Here is a 26,395-nt window from a genome sequence, read left to right as displayed (position 1 = left end):
TACTATGTGCCAGATGCTGTACTATTCATTGAGGATACAAAAAAATTCAAAAAACAATCCCTGCCCTCAAGGAGTTCACATTCTAATGACAACCACGAGAAGAACTAAATGTACATACATAGACTATAATCTCAGAGAGAAGGCACTAACAGCTAGGGGGACTGAGAAAGGCAGATGATGAAATTTGAAGGAAGCCAGGGGAAGTAAGGGGCAGAGGTTAGGAGGGAGGGCATTCCATGCATGAGATATAACCAATGCAAATGCTGAAATGTTAGTGGCAGGAAGCCCAAGTAAGTAATATAGGTGTACGATGTATGGTGGTGAGTAAAAAATATAAGAGGTCCAGTTTTTAAAGAGCTTTAAATACCAAACAAAAGATTTTATACTTAATCCTGCAGGTAATAGGGTATTCATTAGAGTTTGTCCAGAGTGTCTCATGTACCTGGGGATTGGGAGTGACATCATCAGATCTTAGTTTGAAAATATCGCTTTGGGCAGCTAAGTGGAAGATGGATTGAAATAGAAAGACTTGAGGCTGGAAGACCACTTAGAAGGCTAATGCAGGCAAGAAGTTTGGTAAGGGCCTAGGAGGAGACGATATATGTAGAAGAGGATGTTGAAAAGGTAAACATGACAGGATTTGGCAGCAAATTGGATACGCGGAGTGAAGGAGAGTAAAGTCAAGAATGACACTGAAATTGTGAGTGAGAGGATTGCAATGCCTTCAATAATGATAGGGGAGTTGGGAAGAGGCAAGATTATGGGGTAAAAATAATCAGTCCTGTTTTACACGTATTGAGCTTGATATATCTTTGAGTAAAGCTCTTTGCAAACCCTAAAGTTTTATAGGAAGATGAACTATTAACATGATTCCCATTTTATACAAGAGACAGGTGACTTAGTAAAATTGAGAGTAAAAGTTGGAGAAAGATAAAACCAGGTCTTCCTACTTCCTAGCCCAGCACTTTATCTCCCAGGTGCCTCTCACACACCATGGTGCTTCAATTTGTTGTGAAAATTAGTGGCGATGGAAATTCTGAATGTGCTTCAGGTGACATGTACCCAATCATACGTGTACAGTTGGAGTGCCATGGTTCTCCAAAGTATTCAGGTTGTGATGATTTTGTTAAGTATGTTGCAAAGTGCTTTATCAATGTTGTCTCATTTCATCTTCACAACAACTCTAGGTGGCAGGTGCTATTACTAGCCTCATTTTACAAATGAGGAAACTGAGGCCTGCAGAGTTTATGTGACTTGCCCAGGGTCACACAGCATGTTTGTGTTTAATTACTGGTGTTTTCTCCACAAAAGTCCTCCTTGATTGCTTCTTTTCAGCTGTGACAGTAGAATGCAAGACCATCTTACACCATAGGGTATCTCTCATGAGGGAGATAAAAATGCTAAAAGGCCTGTCACCCCTTAGTAGGGTACATTTTTCTGCTTCTTACCTAACTGTGGTGTAAAGAGGTCAGAGAGCACACAGATTCACATAGGTTTTAAATCACCCTACTTCAATACTCTAGTAGGTCACAACATCCCTGGGTACGGACAAAACTATATCAAAATGTAGTTGGGAAATATTTAACAAAATAAATAAAAAATACAGTAATGGAAATAATATCACATTTAAAAACTAAGCTGATACAGGGATTGTAGGGATCTTTATGCAGATCAATGACTCCCATTTCAATCTGAGTTTGACACCATTGCTCTAGAGATCTCTGGTCTCTTCAATGCAAATACACCAGTATTGCAAACCATAATCCATCCATGTATTCTCATCGCATGAGGCTCTTGTCCAAATCCTTCCATAAATAGTTCACTTGGGATCAATGCAGAGAAGGATGGCTGCTTTGTCTTTCACAGTCTTTGAGTGTCAGTGCAGCTGAAAAGCTGTCTTTCTTCCCTTGATCTTACTACAGGATTATAATAGCTCTTTTCTCCCCCAGTCTTACATTACCTGGGTAACATATTTGCCACTATATCTTGCATGCAAGAAGTTGATAACATTCTGCAGCCTGCTTCCACTCACCATTTGCCATTCCTTTGCTCATTGGGTCACCTACAATTTGGATTCCTTAAAGATTACAACGTTCAATGATTTGTAATCATAAAACATCCCTAGAAGAATGTTGGCATTAAAGAGATTGGTTTTTGTATCAGGTGGCAGCTTGGGGTTAGTTGGAAGTATAGTGCATTTCTCAAATGGAATACAGACTCCTGTGTTCCTAGGCCTATGCATTACCCATCTGTAATATCTACAGAAGGTATAAGTATTTTTTAACATATGGCCCAGAAACTTAGTCCCAGGTTCAATCTTGAGACTTCTCAATAATTATACTGTTTATCTCATTCCCCAGGCAGGACTGATTAGGGACTGTCTCCATAAAGAGGGGAAAACGACCCTTAGCTCCCATGTAAGCACCAGGGCTCACAATATATCAAATACAGAATAGACTTTATTTCACTGCAAAGAAAATGAAGAGAATACACATCTGAGCTGATAAATAGTCACAACAATTCTCTTATGGCCTCCAGTAGGCCTCTACCTCCTTCAGGGATATATGAAGTCATCTAAATATTCAGTATTATACCCGGTTTGAGACATTTGAAAAATGAAAAATATTCAGAATTGTTACATCAAGAAATTTCCTTGCCCTGGTGAGCCTCACCTCCCCTATTCAATAAACTACTTGGCTTTTAAATCACTTCATAAACTGGCCTATCCCTACCTTTACAATTTTCTTATATCTTAATGTCCTTCGTGTACACTGAGCTCTATCTAGGGACACTGGCCTCTCGTTCCTTACACCTGACATTCTATCTCCAGACTCCTAGTGTTTTCACTGGCTGTCCCCCATGCTTGGAAGTTGCTCCCTCATCATTTCTATCTCCCAGATTTCTTGACTTCTTCAAATCATAGCTAAAGTCTCACCTTCCGCAAAAAACCTTTCTCAGTCCTTCTGAATCTTAGTGTTTTCCCTTAGAGATCACCCCCAATTTATTCTGTATGTATCTTGTTTTTACATAGTTGTTTGCAGGTTGTCTTCCTTATTAGACTATCAGACTATTTTTCCCCTTTTCTCGTATTCTTGGCACTTAGCACAGTGTCTGGCACAATCAATGCTTAATAAATGCTAATAAACTGATTAACTTTGCCCCTATGGCCAGAGGAGGAGTCCATGAGCTGAAGCCCAGATTGATCTCCTGGAGCCTTGTGGGTCCCTGATGTACACGATTCTCTGGAAGTGCTATAATAGTGGAGAGCCAAGTGAATTCCTTTCTACTCACCTATAGTCTTTGTCTAAACGACTTTTCTTTGGTCATATCAACTTAATTCTTTACATCTCTCTCTCTTTTTCTTTCTAGTCATTCTAATGTCTAAGTGAAGTCCTAAGACAAGTCTAATGGTACTGGTCAGGTGTAGGGCTAACCATGCCATCAGCCATCTTTAAATGATTCAAGGTCAGTGAGGATCTAAGGAAAGTTGAATGCACATTTCATCAAGGAAATATCATCAGTGTTAGAACAAAAAACACTGCTCAAAAGATGGTCTTACCATCCTCCATGTATTGAATGATTAACTAATTGGACCTAGACTCAAGAGTCTCAGGAACTTCGGGCCTTTGGTGGGAACAACTTAATTGGCTCAGAATATTGAAGTAGCTGACTGGTGCACTTAACCCAAAAGCTAAGACACGAGGAACCACCTAGCTCTTTCCTCATGCTTTTGACCAGAAGAGCAGCATCATGATCCACAGTGACACAGCTGGAATGATAGACTTTCCTTGCTGAATAGCCTTCGCCATGTTCTATCCTTCTCTCGCAATGGCTAAGTTTAGTGGGGATGTACACTGATGTAATACTGACCTTTCCCTCCACATATTTCTTTCTCTAATTTGGTTGGCTCACTCACTTGCATGTTGATGATTCAAGCTGGTTTTCCAAATGGGTGAGCACACTATTCAGGATCTTGGTGATAACCCTCTTTTGGGGAAACTGTGCACTGCTCCCAACTATAGCTCTTGAGTCCCTACTTGTTCTCATTTAAACAAATCAGTCAAAATAGCAATAATAATAACAACAATTAACATTTATGTAGCACTTACAATGTACCGAAGGTGTACTAAGCACTTTACAATTATTACCTAATTTTATCCTCGCAACAACCCGGGTGGAGGGTAGGTGTTATTATTATCCCATTTTGGTGTTTTTGTTTTGTTTTTTGAGGCAATCAGGGCTAAGCGACTTGCTCAGCGTCACACAGCTAGTAAGTGACAAGTGTCTGAGGCCAGATTTGAACTCAGGTCCTCATGATTCCAGGTCTGGTACTCTATCAACTGAGCTACCTGGCTGCCCCTATTATTATCCCATTTTTAAGATGAGGAAATTGAGACAGAGGTTAAATGACTTGCCTAGGGTCATATAACTAGTTAATGTCTGTGCCATATTTGAACTCAGGTCTTCCTGATTGCAGGCCTGGTGTTCTATCCACTATACTGCCTAGATGCCATTATTAACTCTTATAATAAAAGCAAAAACAAGGATAATCATAACATATTAGCCCATTCTTAAGTATGGATCACATTCTCTCATTTAGGCAAACCATTTCCCTGGGAAAGAGTGGGCAGAACTTTGCAGAAACCTGGTGAGAGGCTTATGAGTAGGAAAACCTGTGTATCTGGGATAATTCACAACTCTGTACTGCAGACCTTGATGTCATTGGCCTCCTTAAGTAACAATCTGTGTCTGAAGTCACCCATTGGGCAAAGACATTCCCTTTATGGGTATCTCCACTCTCCTGGGGTCCTTTCTCGAACTGAACTGCCAAGCATTCAAACTTTGCTTCAGAGAGAGCAACTCCGATGGGCTGGCCACGTTGTTCGAATGCCACGTGTATGTTTACCTAAAAGACTATTTTACAGAGAACTCACACAGGGCAGGTGCTCACATGGTAGCCAGAAGAAGTGGTACAAGGAAACACTCTAGATCTCTCTGAAGAACTTTGGAGTTAATTGTGAGACATGAGAGACACTGGCACAGCACCGCCCAAAATGGCGTGCCTTCATCAATGAAGGTGCTGTGCTCTATAAGCAACACAGAACTGCAGTAGCTCAAAAAAAATGTAAGATGCAAAATTTAGAGGTATCTCCACTTCAAATGCTCATAGGAACCATCTGTGCCCAACCTGTGGTACGGTCTTCTGAGCCTGTATTGGTTGGATCAGCCACAGCCAGATACCTTTTACCCTGACCCTGACATAGAAATGTCATTCGAATCCTCCTCAAGTACAAAGGACAACAACAAATATGTGTGTGTATATGTATATATGCAAATCTATACATTTACACGAATGTCACACATATCAATATGTCAAGTAACCGTGATTTTGTTATTTTGGGAATTCCCACCACAAGTATGCAGAACATAACATGTCAACAACTTACAAGTCTCAGAACTATCATGCAAAGCAGTGAGAAGCTGGATTTGAACCTCGACCTTCCTTCACAGTGTTCCAGCTCCTTTCCCCATGCCTTTTTATGTTCTGTGCCACACATATGAATTATTCTCTCTTTTCAGCTCGACCTCTGGGAAGCTATCGCTTCATGCAAGGCTCAGCTCAAGGGCCATTTTCATATGAGTCCTTTCCTAATGTCTGCAGTTTTTAGCTCCAACCACATTCTCCTTCCATCTCAAAAGAAACTCCCTCATGTTGGTTTTGTATTTATTTATACGTATACATGTTATCTCTCCCCTCAGCCTCTGTAAGAGAATGTAAGCTTCTTGAGGGCAGAGTCCTTTAATTTTTGTCTCTATCTCTAGCAGTAAGCAAAACACCTGGCATTTTGTAGGTGTTTTAACAAGTGCTGAGTTGAGGGGGCAGCTAGGTGGTGCAGCGGATAGAGCACCGGCTCTGAAGTCAGGAGAACCTGAGTTCAAATCCAGCCTCAGACCAAACACTTGATGCTTACTAGCTGTGTGACCCTGGGCAAGTCACTTAACCCCAATTGCCTAAAAATAAAAAAAAAGTTAAAAAAAAGTGTTGAGTTGAAATTCATTGGATTCTGAATTCAATGTTCAGTGCTCTATCCATCGCACTGCTCTATCTTATATCTATCCATGTGTGTGTGTGTGATTTTCTATCTTTGTTCATGTTGTGAACTTTTTCTTCAGTGGTTATCATGCTTTGTAATGGCAGCTTAATTCAGCTCTACTAGAGTCTTCTTCAGATAGATTTTACTTAAAGTAAGAACAGAATGGACTTTTGTCAGCTTTTTGCATCTGCCCTCCTTTCTGCTTTGTGCCTCATTGGGCACAACTTTTTGTGCTTTTTCTTTGTAGAGTAAAAATAAAAGAACAGAACATTATTATTATATTTTTCATAAATACCTTGAATATGCATTTATCACTACTGATGACACTTGATGAATACAAATGTGGCTCTTTGAAACAAAGAATGTTGGGGATTTTACCAACAAATCACACAAACCTAGATGCTGACAAAAGAAAAAAGTGAGAAGATGCCTGTGATCCAATCATACATTTACCTAGTAATGGAAACAAATGCCCCATTCTCCAAGATACCTTTAACTAATGGCTTTAATGGGTAGCTTCATGGCTTGGCAATGAAGCAGATCTCTGTGATTCAGGAAACTTGTTCTGACAATGTAACCTTAAGATTTAAAAATAGCTTTCTCATTTTGATGCTCTTTACCCGGTTGCTATGTTTGTGTTTCTCCATCTGCACGCTTACTCTGCTCTCAGTGGACAAGGGCTTTGTTAATAATCGTAGTTCAAATTTCTGGAGCACCTTAAATTTACAAAGCACTTTTCTCACAACTACCCTTCAAGGGAAATAGAACAAGACTCTCCCTTCCCCCTCCCTCCTTGTGCCTGGACCTATGATTTCACTGGAAATGAGAGTTACTGGTATAGAAACCATGGCGGGGAGAGGGTGGGGCAAACTGTGGATGGATACTTTAGGACCATCTCTATATAATTTTTTTTTGGGGGGAGGAAATCAGGATTAAGTGACTTGTGCAGGGTCACACAGCTAGTGAGACTTGATTTGAACTCAGGTCCTCCTGACTCCAGGGCAAGTGGTCTATCCATTGTGCCACCTAGCTGCCCCCTTTCTCTGTATCATGGTACCAGTAGCCTTAGCTTTTTCTTCCTCTGCCTAGAACTCCAACTCTCATTCTTTAGACTTTGGACTCTGATGGATACATCTCTAGTCATTGTCTCAGGCCCAGCATGACACTTTTCTGTCATAGTAATACCATGCCACCAGCAGCTCTAGCCTTCTCTTCCTCCTCTGCTTGGAACTCAGACTCCCACTACCATGAGCACCACACCATCTTTCTAGCTCTAGATTTAGATGTTGTTTCCCTGTTAGAATATAAGTGCCTTGAGTGAAAGGAGTGTATTGTTTGCTTTGATTTTTATCCTCAGCACTTAGCACAATATCTGTCACATTATAACGTTTAATAAATGCCTTTTCATTCATTCGTTCATAGATTCAGATCTATAATTTCTAGCTTCAAGAGTTGCCTAGGAGTTTGAGAAGCTGAACGACTTCCCAATGGTCACATGGACTTTGAATATTAAGCAGGATTGAAGTTCAAATCTTTCTGAATCCAGGACAGGTCTCTACTAGAAAAGCTTCTTTGGATAAAGCTTATTATCCCTCATTTTACAAATGAGGAAATTGAGAGTCAAATAATTGAGGGTCACACAGGACTCAAATCCACATCTAAATCTGATGTTTCTCCACCATAGCAAACAATTGCTCATAATGTTATGCCCTCAACTTGGTCTTCTTAGCTTGGGACCAAGCTTAGATCTATTTAATCAAGCTTTGAATCCTAAATGGATCCGTTTCTGATTTGATTGCTGAAGCCATAATCCCCCTGTCCTCTCAAAATGGATCATGGAAAATTTCAGCGGGAATGAGGTATGGATGAAATTCCACCAACACCTGCACACCCCTACACTGACAATATCCTTTTGTAATGACCATAAATCTTTTAAGAAAACCGAAAGCAACTCTCCATTAGGAGCAGGTTCCAGACTAATTCCCTATCCCCATCCTTCAATGACCATCCCTGTTTTAAAGTACATATAATTAATTGATGTTGCCTTTTATCATTCTTGTCATTCTTATCAATTGGGAGTTAGCTAGTAATCTCTAGGATATTTTTTTTCCTTCTGTAGCAGCGACATTAGTTACTGCTTCACAGTTCTTTAGTCCATCCCTTACCATCATCCCCAGATACTTTAATATGCATATCATTATCCCCTTTAACAATTTGACCCTCATGTTTCCTCCTCAAGCTCAAGGATCTCCTTTTCCTACCTACTTCAATGACATAACATATAGTTATACATTAGACCTTATTACTTTCACTATCTTTTTCATTAAAATTCTACTTTCTTATTAAACTTCCTGACTTTTCACCATTATCCTTTCCCAGAGTAACTCTTTGCATTGACATCATTATGACCCCCAGGCCCTAGACCCTCACTCATCTGTTCTCTAAAATTTTACCAGCCTGTCAATTTTTAAGCTAATGTTAAGATTCTATCCTTCGCATCCCCTCTATGCTAGCCAAGTACTCTGTTCTTTGTCCCTCAAACACATTCTGGAACATCCCTCCATTGTGTCTTTGCTTATATGCTCAAAATTCCTTTGCTTCCCTTTTGCTTGTTGAATTACTACCCTGTTTTTAAAAACCCAACTCAAATGGCACGTTACCTTTCCCTTTGTTTATAACAACATTCCTTCTTGCACTTTGAATAGGTTTTTATTTTTCAACTTTCTAACTCCCTCATTTAATTTTTTGTATCTTATCTATTTGCATACCTTCCAATCAGAACGAAAAATCTCATGAAATAATTGACCTTGTAATATATCAACATCTTTTTACCTAGTGTCTATAACAGTTCTCTGTACATATAGGTGATTAATTAATATTTGATGACTGAACAATAATATTTTGAATACTGAAGTCACAGAACTGTTATAAGGAAGGTGCTTTGTAAAGTAGTATAAAATGTAAGCTGTTATAATTATTATTGGAGATATGATTCATAAATCAGTAAGTACTTACTAATTGCCTGCTATTTCTTACATATTCAAAGGAAAGAAAAATAGGATTGAGTGAATAAATGATAAGAAGCATTTAAATCTAAATGACATGCCAGTTATTTTCCTGGATACTAGAGAAGAAAAAATAAGGTGCTCTCAGGGAGCTTATATTCTAATTGGAAGGCAAATACATACATACATACATACATACATATATGTATATATATATATATATATATATATATACATATATGTATGTATATATACACACACACACACACACACACACACACACACACACACACACATGGAAGTGGTAAACAGAAGAGGATATTTTGGTCAGAAATATAACAGGGATGATATGTGCAGACTTGAATAATTGATTGATCTGCCCTTTCCAAGAATAGTAATCTTCATTATTCCAGATTCCACAGCTAGAGATATAATGTGTGTGGGGGGGAGGGGAAAACTATATACAAGCAGCTATATGGTGTGAAGATAGCCTGAGAACAGTGTAATGGACATGATGTGGCCTAGATTTAGTGAATTCTCACTAATCGGAATAGATCCTACCCTGAAAAACTTCTCTGGGTTATATTAAATACTTGGACCCAGCTGAGGCTAGGATTTATTTTTCTTAGTAGAGAAAGAAAAAAGGTTAAAAAAAAGTAGCAGCAGAGGTGCATATCTATGTACATTTTTAAAAATCTAATTAATGGTCAATTGTCCTTAAAGAATCTTTGTTTTTCATAGTCACATTAACAAGTGGGTTTTTTGTATGGAATTTGACCTAGGACAGAAAAAAAGAGTGAAGACTGGTTTATAACCAAGTATACGATTTGCACCTGGGAATAAGAATGTATTTCTAGGGGAATTTAAGCAGATCTCCCATCTGGTGCCACCAAGAAGTGCCTGAAGTGCCCTGCTGGGTGTATGAGGTTTAACAGCCAAAGGGTGATTACATCCTACTGAGGAAAAATGACGTGACTGGGACAAATGTAGATTGGATTATAAAACAGAGACAGAGGATTTCAGCTACTCTCTTTGTATACAAATAAAATTGTCAGAAATTCCTCATTGTATGATAGTGATTTGTAACTAAAAATTATTTTGAGGTTGCTTGTAAGTAAAAGTATTTCATAATAGTTTGAGATATTGTCAGCTGAGGGGATAGTGGGGGAGTAGTAAACAAAGCATGGAATCAAGAAATATCATGGACTTATCCTCCCATGCTTGGCAATAATAATATTCATTCTGATAATACCCTTTACCACCTTTAGAAGGACATGGACAAGGTGAAGATCAATGAAAAGAGGAAAGACAGGATGATAAAGAAATTGGAGACAAAGCTCTATGAGAATTGGTTAAAGGGATTAGGAATGTTTCCCCTAGAGAAGTGAAGACTTGGGAGGACATGGTCACTGCTTTCAAGTACAAGGGTTATCGTGTAGAAGAGTGAATAAACTTATTCTATTTGACCTAGAGAGAGCAAGGACCAGTAGGTGGAAGTCACAGATAGACATTTTAAATCAAGGTAAGGAATAAACATTTTTAAAATTTGAATTGTTTGAAAGTGGATTAAGATGCTAGAGGTCTTCCAATGAATACTGAATTACCAATTGCCAGGGATGTTGAACGGGAAATTTCTGGTCAAGTTACACATAGCCTCTGAAATCCCTTTAAACTTTTAGAGACTGTGGTTCCATGACTTTTAATAGGAAGCCAAGCATTTTTTGGGGGGAGGGAGTTTGAACAATTCTGGAAAATTTACAAAAGACTCACTTCCCCTACCTTGCTCCTACCCCATTTCTGTTCTCTATTTATTCTATATACTTGTTTCATATATAGCCCATTTATTTAACATTTTTACTTAGTAGTTATATGTGTAACTAGCCTCATGAATTCTTGCTTTTTCTCTTCTTAGTGTCTTATAACTACCATGATCACCAAGTTAAATAATTGTTAAGCCACCACTAAAACAAACACGCATTCTCAGTACAAGGAGTGTATAAATAATCTCTTCATTCCTCCTGAATGGTAACAGGTCCTCTCTGTTCCCATTCCAGGAAAAAGTGACTTTTCTTTGTTAATGCTTGGCAGACCTAGCATTCTCACACACTGGGTTGTTAAGCCCTGTCCCAATGATAAGCATGTGACTCAGCAGCACTGAAGCATTAATTTAGGATTGATGAATTTTACCAGGTAGCTTCTCAATGGGATATCTGAACACTGTACACCCTTCTAGCAGCCAGGGTATGCCCTTTGTAAATGAATAAAGGATGATTGCACCCTACTGAGCAAACACATTGCAGATGAACAAACACACTGTAACTTGTCATTGCCTCCATATCCATTTCTTCGAGCTCTACTGAACTCATGTGAGTTCTCTGTTTTCTCAAAACAAGAGAGAGAAAATGCCGGCATAACAGTTGCAAAAGGAACCAGACAGAACAAAATCAGTGTGAGATAATAGAAGAAGGACTTGCCTTGCTGATTCTCAGTCCTTACCCTTCTTGACCTCTCTGCAGCCTTTGATCCTTGCCGACTACCTCTTCTTTATAGTCTCTTCTCTCTAGGTTTTTTGTTTTGTTTTGTTTTCTGTTGTTATTCTCTACTGATTCTGTTCCTACCTTTTTATACCTTCTCAGTCTCCTTTACTAGATCTACATCCAGGTCATGCCCACTAATTGTGGGGGTCTCTCAAGGCTCTGTCCTGGGCTTTCTTTTTTTTTTTCTCCCTCTAAACAATATCACTTGGTCATCTTATCAGCTCACATGGCTTTAATTATCATCTCTATGCAAATGATTCTCAGATCTGTTTGTCTAACCTCCTTTCTCCTCAACTCCAGTTGGTTTCATATCTTTGGCATCCTGTAGACATCTTAAACTCCACATGTCAAAATCCAAACTCATTATTTTTTCCATAAAACCCTCTTCCCCTTCCAACTTCGCCATTACTGGTGAAGGTAGGACTATACCAGGGGTGGGGAACCTGCTGCTTTGAGGCCACATGTGGCCCTCTAGGTCCTCAAGTGCGGCCCTTTGACTGAATCCAAACTTCACAGAACAAATCCCTTTAATGAAAGGATTGTGTGAAGTTTGGATTCAGTCAAAGGGCCGCACTTGAGGATCTAGAGGGCCACATGTGGCCTCAAGGTTGCAGGCTCCCCATCCCTGGACTATAGTCTTAGATATCTAGGCTCAAAACTTTGTTTTTATCTTCAATTTCTTATTCTCTCTCTCACGCTGCCCCCCATATCCAATCTGTTGCCAACTCCTCTCCACTGACTTTGTCATTGCCTTATTCAATAAATTTCAATGACACCCTATAACTTCTAGGGTCAAATATAAAATCCTTTTTGGCTTCTTAACTTTCCACTTTTCTTATGCTTTCCTTCTTTCCTTCCTTCCTTCCTTCCTTCCTTCCTTCCTTCCTTCCTTCCTTCCTTCCTTCCTTCCTTCCTTCCTTCCATGTCCTCTATGATCCAGTGGCAATGGCTTGTGTGCTGTTCCTCAAACATGACACTCCATCTCCCAACTCTGAGCATTTCACTTGTTCCTCATGTCAGGAATGCTCTGTCTCCTCATCTCTTCCTCTAGAATTCCCTGGCTTCCTTCAAGTCTCAGTTAAAGGGCCACTTTCTGCAAGAATTTATTCCCAGTCCCCCTTAACCTTAATGCCTTCCTTCTGAGACTACTCCCCATTTATTCTGTTTATATCTTGTTTGTATATTTTTCTCTTCCATTAGACTGTGAGCTACTTGAGAAAAGGGATTGTGTTTTGTTTTTGTTTTTCACCTTTCTTTGTATCCTCAGTGCTTAGCACAGTGCCTGCCACTGTTCTAGGTACTTACTCATTACTTGTTGACTTCCTAACCAATTGGTTGGCTTGGACTTTTGGGAGGGTCTTGTCACGGGCATCATTTTATTTGCATTGGCTTAAAAAGAGGTTGGCTTCTTAACTTTTTTCTTTCTGCCTTTCTTTCATGGAGTTACGGAGACCCTCCCCATACTCCTGAACACTAATCAGGAACTGCTAAGTACTACCTTTCAGTGGAAGTACATGATGTGTTGCACATTTTTGTTCATAGGGTCCATATCAATAGTTCATGAGCAATGATGGCTTTGAAGTTATTCTTGTGAGTAGCCCCAAACCTTACAGTCCTAGAATTTGTCCTACCCATAGAAAAATAAATTTATTTGGTAGCAATATCCTCAGTGCTTAACTTGCAAGGAAAATTTTTAAGCTTCAAAGTTTAGGGATCTAACCTCCTATCCAGAGAAAGGAAATTTTATGCATATCATGTCCCTTGGAGAGAGAATAGTATTCCCACATCTTCTATCCCCATATAACTGAAGATATGCCAAGGGGCTAAAGTTATAACACAAGTGAACAAAAGACATACTTTGCTCTCTGTTATTATCATGATTTATTTAGATAGTGCACATCAGATGATAAGGGGGTCTATGAAACTTGATATATGTTGTCTTTCCAGGTTGGGATTCCATGCCCCATCAGAGTGTTTGGTCATGGCCTATATAACAGATACAAAGTATGTTTCCACTCCAAGTAGCACTATAAATCAGGATAAGGGCCAAATGATAGGCTATGTTGGATGCTGTGAAAAACTGATATACCTCAGAGAGAGATGAGAATTATATTGACTATTAGTGGACCACTATGCTTTCTTTATGTATTTTCCATATTTGTTTATGGGACCCTAAGAGTCTTTTGCCTTTTCTGTGGGGTGAAATAAATACTGTCTTGTGAACAATATGCATTTATTACCATGTGTGCTTGTATGGAAGCTTTAGACCTTGTTACACCTATTTTCAGAAATCTAAACATGAATTGTATATGAAATATATTCAGAGCTCTCCAAAAGTGAACTTTGGATGACAGCTATATGAACCAAAGAGAGAGTGATCTTTTAGGGTTGGCTATAGGAAGAAACTTGGTCTCTGTAAACTCAGAGTTTGGGGACTCTGGGTTACAGTTTTTTGTATGTGAACTATGATGATGATGATGATCTGACTTCTACATATACTTCGACTCAGTAGTAAGAGTTGGCATTTCTATGGTGCTTCACAAAGTGCTTCATATACATTTCCTCATTTGTTCTTCACAACAACCCTGTGAGGTAGATAATACAATCACTACTATCCTCATTTTACAGGTGAGGACACCCAACTTATGATAAATTAAGTGGCTTTCCCAGATAGTAAGTGGTTATTAGTCAGTCAAGAAGTATTTTTAAATGCTTACTATTGCCAGGTACTGGTCTGAGCACTGGACATACAAATAGAATCCCCAAAACAACAACAGCAACAACAACAACAAAAAACTCCAGTCCTGCTTTGAAAGAGCTCATATTTTAGTGGGGTACTCAACACATACTTCCCTGTTTAAATGGAGGGAAGCCCAGTCACTGAGACTGTGTTTTGTTCTCTTAACAAGGTTACAGTGGACATGTGTACTCTCTGCAAGAGTTCTAACCTGGAGGGGGGAGAGAGAAAATGAGAGAGAGAGAGAGAGAGAGAGAGAGAGAGAGAGAGAGAGAGAGAGAGAGAGAGAGAGAGAGAGAGAGAGAGGAGAGAGAGAGAGAGAGACTGGATCTGGTGTCTAGGAAGATCTGAGTTTAAATCTAGCCTCAGATATTTACTAGCTAAGTGACTCTGGGCAAGTCATTTAACCCTACTTTTACTTTAGTTTCCTCATCTGTAAAATGGAGATGCTTGTAGCTACCTTAAAGTGTTGTTGTGAGGATAAAATGAAATATTTGTAAGGCATTTTGAAAGCCTTAAACCACCATATAGATACTATTATTAACTGTATTTTAATATAATTGGTTTCTTTTGAAATCTTATATATTGCACTATGCATTGAAATCATTATTCTGAGAAAGGGTCCCATGGGATTCACCAAACTATCAAAGGGGCCCATGACACAAAAAAGGATCTAAAGGGTATGAAAATGTGAAATAAGAATTCACTGTCATGTGACTTATGTTGATAGGGAGACTCTCTTGATCAGTCCATTATATAGAATTCTAAGATTTACAAGTTCTTCCTCAACACAAACTTCTGAGACAGTATAAATACCACTCTCTCTTTTGCAAATGAGAAAACTGAGGCTCAGAGACATTAAAGTTCTTTTCCAAAATAATAGAAATAATGTCACGGTTGATACTTGATCCTAGATCTTCTATTTTGTTCCCACTAAATGAAATTTCAAATGATCCTTTGATTATTGTACTTCTGCTATGGGCTCAGCCTTATAGTAGGCATTGAAGGAGATGCAAAAACATTATATTATACTGCCCCTGTCTTTCAGGAGCTTTATAACCATACTGGGGAAATGAGGTCAACACGTATGAAACAATTATGAAATAGTCCAACTGGTGACAATTGCTGACCAAAATTTGTTGCTATAGGGGACAAATGATGAGATGATTTGATAAAGTAGAAATAAACTAGAGTAGCCTTAGAAAGCTAAATGGAGGAGATGAGATTAACCTACGGCTCTGAAATACATGAAAAAAAAAAGATGTAGACAGAGGTGGAAGAGGAGACATTGCAGGTAAAGAGAAAATCAGCACATAAAGGTATAAGGATGAGGGTGAGGTATGGGGTATGTGGAATAAAGCCCAAAAAGAGAAGTTGTTGCAGGAGGTCCCACATAGGACCCTATGAGCAGCATCATGAGGAGAAAGAACATTTGACTTGAAGTCAAGAGAACTGAGTTTGAATTCTGGCATTGCTAGTTATTATCCAAGTCACTATGCAAGTTACTATGCAAATCACTCCCCTTCTGTCACTGTTTTCTTATCTAATGATGGAGATTATAATGATATTACCAACCTCACAGGTTGAGGAAAGCAAGGAAAGCATTGTAAACTGTGTAGAGTCATGAAAATGCACAGTATTTTTCTAACACCTAGCCCAGTGCTCTATACTTGGCAAGCCTCTAATAAACATTTAGGGTATTGAATTCAGAAGAATGGTTTCTGAAAGGATCTTAGGTTCTGGAAATGGAAAAGAGAAGAAATATAACATAGTGGATAGAAGGCCATTTTGTTGGCCTTTGAATTAGGATGACGTGGGCTCAAATTCCTCTGACAGATACAGGCTGTGCAATTCTAGGCAAGACATTGAACCTCTGCACCCAAAATAACTCTAAAAATAGAAGAATGGCAACTCTGCACTGATAGAGGGAATTTCTACACTGGGAGATACCTACCCCTTGATGAAATCCCAGGTACAGACTCCCCCTTCCCTTTCCATGTACCCTCCCCCCAACAAAAACCCAAAGAGACCAAACTGCAGGAGTGAAGGAGAAAAGAACTTCATTGTTACTCATTGCAGGTTTTTTCTGGTGATGAAAGAACAATTACTATGCTCTTGTTGAAACAAACAATAATGCCCATAAAGCCAGAACAATCACATTTATTGGGCATTTCTTCTTCAGCTGTCCTTGCTCTCTGGGTGCCCTTATTTCTATCATCAGCAGGTGGTATCAGACTGCTCTTTGCCTTCAGGTGTGTTTGGTGAGCAGCTTCTGGTAGAGTCTAGGATTAACCTACCCCAAGAAGGAAGCTTTGTCATCCAATGAATATGCATCTTGAAGCCTACACTGAAAAAGTAAAAAAACAGAGTCAGGAATGTGCTGGAGCCATCCTGAGGTGATCTTGGGAGCTATTTATTAAGTTTTTATTGTGAACATTTACCATCTCAGAATTCATCAAATGGGATAAATCAGAGACTGAGAACCAAGATGGCGGAGTAAAGACAGAGACTCACTCAAGCTCTCCTCCAAACATTTCCATATACCTCTAAATAATGACTCGAAAGAAATTCTAGAGTGATGGAACCCACAAAAAGTTGGGCTGAAACAATTTTCCAGCCCCAGACAACTTAGAAGTTCAGCAGGAAAGATCTGTTGCACTATCGTGAGAAAGAAGTACAGTCCAGCACAGGCCGCACCAGTGCAGACTGGGCCCCAGCAAATCAGGAGCAGGCCTTGGGCAATTGAATCATTGGCAGTGTGGCAATTTCCAGATTTCTCAGCCCACAGATGGTAAGGTGATTGGACAATAGGTCAGAAGGAGATTTACAGCAGTCTCTTTGCTGGCACCAGATTCAGGACTCTGTTACATTGCCTATATTAGGATTCAGGTCTCAGTCCTGGGTCTTAGTTCCAATGGGAGGAGGAGTACTAGCACAGCAGATATTGTGGCCACAGGGCAACGGGGACCCCAGTTAAAATGCCAGGGTTGAAAAGAGTGCTTGTGGTCACTCCCAAACCACTGCATAGTACAGGAGAATGGTAAACACATCTATCCCTAGGTCATACCACTTTAAAAGAGGCAAAAATTTACAGGTCCACAAAATTTCCTCCCCAAGAGAAAAAGAGTTGAACAAAAAACTGAAGCTTGTGACAGTGTCCCCTTCACTTGGGGAGCAGAACCTCACTTTAGCAAAGAGTTAAATGGCAAGAAATAGGCTAGAAAATGAGCAAACAACAGGAAAAAAAATTCTGACCATAGAAAGTTACTATGGTGACAAGGAAGATCAACACACACTCAGATGAAGATAAGGTCAAAGCTTTAACATCCAAAGCTTCCAAGAAGAAATATGAATTGGTTTCAGGCCATAGAAGAGCTCAAAAAAGATTTTAAAAATCAAGTAAGATAGGTAGAGGAAAAATTGGGAGGAGAAATGAGAGTGTTGCAAGAAAATCGTGAAAAAAAAAAGTCAACAGCTTGGTAAAGGGGGCACAAAAGTACTGATGAAAATAACACCTTAAAACATACTAGGCCACATGGCAAAAGACGCACAAAAATCCAATGAAGAGAAGAATGCTTGAAAAGCAGAATTGTCCAAATGGAAAAAAAGCTATACAAAAATTCATTGAAGAAAACAACTCCTTAAAAAGTAGAATTGGCCAAATGGAAAAGGAGGCACAAAAGCTCACTGAAGAAAATAGTTTCTTAAAGGTTGGAATTATGCAAGTGGATGCTAATAATTTTATGAGACCTCACGGAACAATCAAATAAAGTCACAAGAATGAAAACAGTAGAAGAAAATGTGAAATATCTCATTGGAAAAACAACTGACCTTGAAAATAGATCCAAGAGGGATCATTTAAGAATTATTGGACTACCTAAAACTCTTGATCCAAAAAGAGCATAGACATCATCTTTCAAGAAATTATCAAGGAGAACTGCCCTAATATTCTAAAACCAGAGGGTAAATTAGAAATTGAAAGAATCCCCTGATCACCTCCTGAAAGAGATCCCCAAATGAAAACTCCCAGGAATATTATAGCCATAATCCACACCTCCCAAATCAAGGAAAAAATGCTATAAGCAGCCAAAAAGAAACAATTAAAATATCATGAGCCACAGTCAAGAAAACTGAAGATTTAACAGCTTCTACATTCTTCTACATAGATCAAGGGGCTTGGAATATGATATTCTGTAGGGCAAAAGAGCTAGGATTACAACCAAGAATCACCTACCCAGCAAAGCTGAGTATAATCCTTCTTGGGGGTGGGGTGGGGAATGAACATTGAATCATTCAATGAAAAAGAGGACTTTCAAGCATTCTTGATGAAAAGACCAGAGCTGAATAGAACATTTTACTTTAAAATAAAAGATGCAAAAAAAGTTTAAAAGTAAATAGGAAAGAGGAATCATAAGGAATTTGATAAGGTTAAACTGTTTACATTCCTACATGGGAAGATAATATTATAACTCCTAAAATCTTTCTCATTATTAGGGCACTTAGAAGGAGTATACATAGAAAGCAGAGGTGTGAGTTGAATGTGATGGTATGATTATCTAGAAAAATAAAATTAAGGGATGATAAAGAAGAATGCAGTAGGAGATGGGGAAAAGGAGAGGTAGACTGGGATAAATTATCTGACATAAAAGAGGCCTGAAAGAGATTTTGCAGTAAAGGGGAAAATGGGGGAAGTGGAAAGGGAAGCACATGAATCTTATTCTCATCAGAATAGGCTAAAAGAGGTAACAATATACATACCCAAATGGGCATAAAAATGTATCCTACCATACAGGAAAGTAAAAAAGGAAGAGTATATACAAGAGAAGTGGGGGAGCTGATAGAAGGTAGGGCAGTTTGGGGGAGGTAAAAGTCAGAAACAAAACGTTTTTGAGAATGGATAAAGTAAAAGGAGAGAGAGAGAGTAGGATAAACTTTTGGAAAACAGGCTGGAGGGAATACATAGTTGGTAATAATTACTGTGAAAAAAAATTTACAGTGAGTTTCTCTGATAAAGAATTCATTTCTCAAACATATAGAAAAGTGATTCAAATCTATAAAATAAGCTCCATTCCTCAATTGATAAATGGTCAAAGGATATGAACAGGAAGTTTTCAGATAAAGTAATCAAAGCTATCTATAGTCATATGAAAAAAATCTCTAAGTCACTATTGATGAAAGAAATGCAAATTAAAACAACTTTGAGCTACTACCTCACACCTGTCAGATTGGCTAATATGACAGAAGAGGAAAATAAGGAATGTTGGAGAGGATGTGGGAAAATTAAAACAATAACATACTATTGGTGAAGTTATATACTGATTCAACCATTCTGGAGAGCAATTTGAAACTATGCCCAAATGGCTATAAAACCATACATGCTCTTTGACCAAGCAATACCACTACTAGTTCTATATCCCAAAGATGTAAAAAAATGAAAAGGAAAAAGAGCTATGTGAAGAAAAATATTTATAGCAACTATTTTTGTGTTGGCAAAAAGTTGAAAATTGAAGGGATGTCTATCAATTGAGGAATAGCTGAGCAAATTGTTGTATATAATTGTGATGAAATACTATTGAGCTTTAAGAAATGATAAACAGAGGGACAGCTAGATGGCGTAGTGGATAGAGCACTGGCCCTGAAGTCAAAATTAAACTTATGTTCCTTAGTCCCAAAGGGCAGAACAAAAAACAATGCAAAGAGAAAAAGGCACAAAGGCTAAAGGTGCAAAGAGAGAGATTTTGGCTTGAGAAAAGGAAAACTTCTCAATTCTCTTCTTCAGACTAAACATCTCTCAGTTGGGGCACAGGGCTCAGGAAGCTCAGAGATCTAAAGCTTTGTGGCAATGACAGAGAAAAACTAGCTGCCACTTTTGACACATTTGGGCTGCAGGCTTATTAAAGAAGGGAACACTTCAGGTGAAGTAATCTAGGGTTTGACTTGTGAGTGCTGCCTCCCTGTCTGACTAGAGCATTTTCTTTGCATTCCTCAGGTAGTAATTTTCTCCCACCTATAGTGCTGGACTTCTTACCTGTGCTCTATCTGGACATATTGTGAGTTGGAGAATGGCAGTGAGTAGAGAGGAGACAGCACTTAAGATAAGGTCTTGGTTAGAGCCCTTTAAAATTTTTTCTCCTTTTGGCCAAACTCCTACCTTGGGCATTATATATCATGTTAAAAACAAGATGTATGTTGATCTTAATGCATATCTCTACAGAGATACACACATTTTACCATATATTGTATTTATATATATATTTACATATATATAGACAATACATATATATAAACACATCTCTACAGATTATATATGTGTGTGTGTGTGTATACACATATGTATGTAACACATGGGAATAGATCAGCTATAGAACCCTATACACAGACACACACACATATATATATATATATATATAACATTATATATATGTATATGTTTATATATATTGCACTAGATATGGTATTTTCCCGAATAAGCATCCGTCCCAATTTTTTTTCATATAAATAAGCATTGTTATTAAAAACAAAACAGAACTTAAAAAAAATACCAGATTGTGAGTCAGAGGGTTCAGGTCAGGAGGTGAAGGTAGAAAGGAGTGAATTTGGGATTCAAAACTTTAAAAAATGAATATTTAAGTTTCTGTTTACATGTAATAGAGGATAAAACAAAACAAAACATTGAAAAAAGTTTAATTGGAACTAATACCTTATTGATCATTTTTTCAAATCAAGCTCTGATTTGTAGCATGTGATGATTTCTTTTTAAAAAATCTTATTTTATGTTTAATTTTTCCCAATTACATATAAAAACCAATTTTAACATATATAGAACATTATATGTACAGAGAGAGATTATTATATATATGCATGTATATACATAAAAATTATATATATATATATATATATACATATATATATATATATATATTCCCATGTGTTACATATATATGTGTATATATATGTATAAATTGTACCTTGCTATATCAAAGAAGTTCTCAAGATGTACAAGTGACCTGAAGTGACCTTGAATACTCACAGGCTATACAGGCAAATCCTCACTGGTATTTACTAGACATTTTCTGTCTCTGGGCTTCAGTTTCCTCATCTACAAAATGAAGGATTATAGGGGTGGGGAACTTGCACCTTGAGGCCCCTTGTGGCCTTCTTCTAGGCCTTGGATGTGGTCTTTTGACTGAGTTCAAGTTTTACAGAACAAATCCTTTTATTAAAGGGATTTGTTCTGTGAAGTTTGTATTCAGTCAAAGGGCTGCACTTGAGAACTGAGAGGGCCACATGTGGCCTTGAGGCTGTAGGTTCTCTACCCCTGACAGGTTTTCCTCTAAAGTCCTTTCCAACTTTAGCATTCTAAGACTTTACAACCTCATAAGTTTTGTCAGATCTTAACAAAAAAGATTTCAGGAACAAATTGTCCCTTGTGTCATCCAGCTGAGTGCAGCTCTAATGAATATCTCCAGTGTTTCTTCTACTTTCTGCTGGGACTCTCCAAAGCTGATATTCCTTCTACTGTTTCTCTCAGCTGCCATCTTGTGTATTTGCTTCTAGGGATGGCATCAGTAAGTTAACAAGTATTTATTGAGCACTTACAATATGCAATATAAATTAAGCACAAGGAAAAAAAAGACTGTCTTTCCCTTCAAGGAGTTTACATTCTAATTTTTATTAGATAGCACTCTTTTTAATTTGATTTGATTTAATTTGATATTGCTAAAGGCCATCTTTAGCTCTTTTATGATACAGGCACCCAACTAGTTCTATCTATTAAGATAGCTAGAAAAATTACTTATATGAAGTCCACATTTTGAACTCACTCTTCTCCCCTATCTGTCTCTGTTTAATTGAACTTTCTCTGTTTAATTCTTCTCTGAGTTATGGTTAGAAAATTAGTTTTAACTTCTATCATACTTAACTCTAACCCTGGTACAGGCAGATCACTTCCATGGGCTCTGCTAAACAGAGCTGCAAATGGACTGGATAAAACCAGAGTGAAGATACTCTTTTTCAGTTCCCACCATCATGCCTCCTATGAGGTTTTGTGTGTGTGTGTGTGTGTGTGTGTGTGTGCGTGTGTGTGTGTTTGTTTTGTTTTGTTTTGTTTTGTTTTTGCAAATCGCAGGGATTGAGTTGGGTTCAATAGACTGAAAAGGTTCAGCAACATTTTTTCTTCTTCCAATTAGCAACCAAAAATTCTGTGTTTCTTCATGTAGGCTAAAACACACACACACACACACACACACACAAAAAAAAAAACTCACACACACACACACACACACAAAACAATCCTAGAGGCTTACTATGAGAAGGTTAGCCAAAAGGGGATGAAAGTTTTGGTTTCAGTAACTAATGAAATAAGGAATAATTTGTGATCTATGCTATTGGACAGAGGACCCAACCAGATGAAATGAATGCTTCATTATGCTAATATAACTGAAAATTTTTAGCTTTTCAAGTAAAATTTCAATAGTGACCCCCTTTAGATCATGAATTCTTGATCTGGGGGCTATATAACATTAGGGAGGCCATGGATAGATTTCAGGGAGTCTTTGACTTTGGATAGGGGAAAATAGATTTATTTCAATATAATTGGTTTCCCTTTTAATACTATGTATTTTATTTTAAACTTTTAAAAAGGTTATTTGGAGAGAAGTTCCATATTAGCTTGATGAAATCTGGCAGGCTGTACCAAACTATCAAAGGAGTCCATGGCACAAAAAAAGCTAAGCACCCTTGCTATGTATGGTAAGACCCTCCAGATGTTACCGTTTGTCCATAATATTGTTTTAATTGCATCAAGTCCCAAAAGTAATGAAGACCTTCCTAAATTAGGCCTTTAATCTCTCAAAATAATTTGACTTAACTACGAGGGAAAAATAATTAAATGGACAAAGAATTCTTATTGTTCAGGGTATGATAAGCCCTTGGATAAACAACCTATAAAGCTGATGTCTATATCTTAAACTGATACAGCAAATTGATCATGAATCAGCCCTAGGATTGAGCAAGAAGAGGAAAGTGGATTATTTTGCCTTTGGGAAACACCATCTGGTAATATTGTAGAAGTGTGCAAAATAAAATGCGAACACATCAGGGAAAAAATGGAGTTGAGGATTAGCCAAAGTGCAATGGAGAGGCTCGTGGTAGCCATGAGTAGACTGTAGAATATTAGAAATAAGTAATTACGTCGAAGAGGTAATGTAAAAGGTTCTCATCAATGAAATATATACTCACAGAACAGGAGTGAGTGCAAGATAACCAAGGGGCCACCATTTTGCTCCTATGGTATACTAAGAACATCAGGAGAACGTGAGGAAGGTCTTCCTAGCACATTGGATAAGATAACATTAATGGGACTTACAGGATAGGAAGGCATAGGTGGGATGTGAGCTGAATTTTTGGATGGAATATCCAAATCATCTCAAATACTTTGGAGTATTGAAATAATGGGTCAAGCCAGCCAAGCTAAGTAGAATGCTCTGATAAGTATCCCACTGAGTGAGACTGGTTTGGCTTAGCAGTGGAGCTGAATGCTGAATATGCACCAATTTGCAGATCTCTGCAAAGCACTCAGGCCATGGCTGACACCTAAAATTGCACATACTGAGTTGCTGTTGTTAGCAGTATTTTCCCTCATTGCATGGTGTTTTCCTGAATAAGCATCTGTCCCATTTTTCTTCACATATATGAACATTGTTATTAAAACCAAAACAAAATTAAAAAAAATACCAGATTATGAGTCAGAGGGTTCAGTTCAAATCCTAACTCTGTTACTTTCTTCCCTGAATGACTTTGGGCAAGTCACTGACTTTTTCTGGGCCTTATTTTGTTCATCTATAAAATGAGGGGATTGAATGAGATAATTCCCAAGATCCTTTCCAGCATCTGATCCTCAGAATGTGTTGTGAGACAATGTGGTAATCAGTAAAAATAATACTCGATGTTTATATGGCATTTTAATGTTTGCAAAGTACTTTACCTACATCATGTCATTTGAGCCTCACAGAAAATGGTCAGGGTAGGCACTATAATCTCCATTTGGCACATTAAGAAACTGAGCATCAGAGGGGTTAAGCAGCTTGCTTGCACAATGCTAGTAAATACCAGAGCAGGATTAAAAGCCCAGGTCTTTTAACCACTAGTCTTGTACTCTGCCTCCTGTAGCACACTGTCTTTCAAAAAGATTGAAGGAGAGAAATAAAGCTGTTAAGCTTTTGCTAAACTGGTCTTCTGATAAATCTCAGAAGCAACGAAAAGGTCGGGGTGGGGAAAGCTTAATTTTTCTGATAGGTTTCAGTTGAGTGATTTCTTCCGCAGCCTCATAGTCCCAGAGCCTTCTTTGTTTTCCCTCTAACATTTTTGTTTCTTTTCTTCTTTCCTTGCAGGGAAGTGATGATGACATGGTGGATAAGAACAAGTGTTGTACCCTCTGTAACATGTCTTTTACATCAGCAGTGGTGGCTGACTCCCATTATCAAGGGAAAATCCATGCCAAAAGGTTAAAACTGTTGCTAGGCGAGCAAACCCCCATAAAGGGCACAGGTAGGTCTATGAACAATAACCATCAGGAGATACTGGAAACAGAACAATGTGTACTGCTCATTAATTACACTCACTATTCGGAAGTACAATTGGTTGGAGCAGCAACTTAATGGTGGACCTTATTAAAAATAATAATAAATGACTGGTTAAGAAACCAAATCAAGTAACCACCATGATTCTTTCTTCTTTCTGTCATAACAACCTTCAAAAATTGCAGAAGTTCATTATATCATTTTGCTTTGTTTTGATTCGTGAGTTGGCAGCCCAGATTAGCTCTCCTTTCACATCCTGGGAAATGGCTTATATCCTAAAAGATTTTGGGTGTTGGAAAGAACCCTGGATTTGGAAAGACCTTGGTTTGAATCCTGGCTCAGTTACTTAATTGGGAATCTTTAATTTTTAGATGTTCTTTGATGGCTATGTATTTATAAATATACATACATATAGGCATGTATGCCTTAGTATATAATTAATATAATAATCCTTGTTTGTGACTTACAATGGAGTATATTTTATTTTGAATTTAGGGGTTACTATAGTTCTTCAAAGAATGTGAATTCATTGGCCATCTGTCTGTGCAACTTTGACACAGTTGTAATAAGATTAGTTTATTTATTTTCGTATTTAAAAAGTAAAATGTTATTGAAACCTTATTTAGCTTTAACATAACAGACACAATTCTGGACTTTCAATCCAATCCAACGAGCCTTTATAAAACATCTATTCAATCTGAAAGGCATTGCTGTGTGATGAGTATGAAAAGGAAAAAGGAAAAAAATGGCTCCTGGTCTCAAGAAACTCACCTTCTACTTGAGGAGGTATATAACACATAAACAGACAAGAAGATGCATGATAATTTCAGGAAGAGGGGAACACTAGCCACTGGGGCATTCATTAAGAAAGACTCCCCGTAAGACATGACTCATGAGCTAAGTCTCAAAGGAAATCAGAAAGACTTGGGCACAAATCTTACCCCTGACACATAGTATCAATCACCCAATCAATAAATATTTATTAGCACCCCAGCTATGTTCCAGGCACTGTGCTAATGATACAAAAGGATGCAAGAGACAGTTTCTGCCTTCAAGGAGTTCATAGTCTAATAGGATTTGCACAACTCATTTAATTTCTCAATGCCTCAGGAAAACTGCCTAGTACTTTTCAACTAAGTCATAGAATTATGACCTATAACACTTATTATATGTGTGGTCCAATCAGAAAGCATTTATGAAGCACCTACTATGATCTACTAGGGGTGGGGAACCTGTGCCTCGAGGCCACATGTAGCCCTTTAGGTTCTCATTTTCATAATAATGATTTGACCAAATCCAAACTTCACAGAACAAATCCCCTTAATAAAAGGATTTGTTCAGTAAAACTGGGACTCAGCCAAAAGGCTGCACCCAGGGACCTAGAAGGCCACACGTGGCTTCAAGTCTGCAGGTTAGCCACTCCTGATAGGCTTGTACTGAG

At 38.1% G+C, this 26,395-nt stretch overlaps 1 protein-coding gene across 3 annotated transcripts in view; it reads left to right on the top strand.

The window, feature by feature from the left end:
- The window catches only part of ZMAT4 (zinc finger matrin-type 4), a 732,744-nt gene that overhangs the window by 269,801 nt on the left and 436,548 nt on the right, over positions 1-26,395 (top strand). For all 3 annotated transcript variants that reach the window (XM_078149597.1, XM_078149596.1, XM_020969655.2), the window contains one exon: positions 24,766-24,922. In XM_078149597.1, coding sequence (XP_078005723.1) covers positions 24,766-24,922 — 157 coding nt within the window. The remainder of the gene's footprint in view (positions 1-24,765; positions 24,923-26,395) is intronic.

Source organism: Phascolarctos cinereus, unplaced genomic scaffold (genome assembly GCF_003287225.1).
Source record: "Phascolarctos cinereus isolate Bilbo 61053 unplaced genomic scaffold, phaCin_HiC Scaffold_2;HRSCAF=192, whole genome shotgun sequence".
Lineage (NCBI taxonomy): Eukaryota > Metazoa > Chordata > Mammalia > Diprotodontia > Phascolarctidae > Phascolarctos > Phascolarctos cinereus.
The sequence above is the reverse complement of the archived record's forward strand: the minus strand, read 5'-3'. Positions and strand labels throughout refer to the sequence as shown.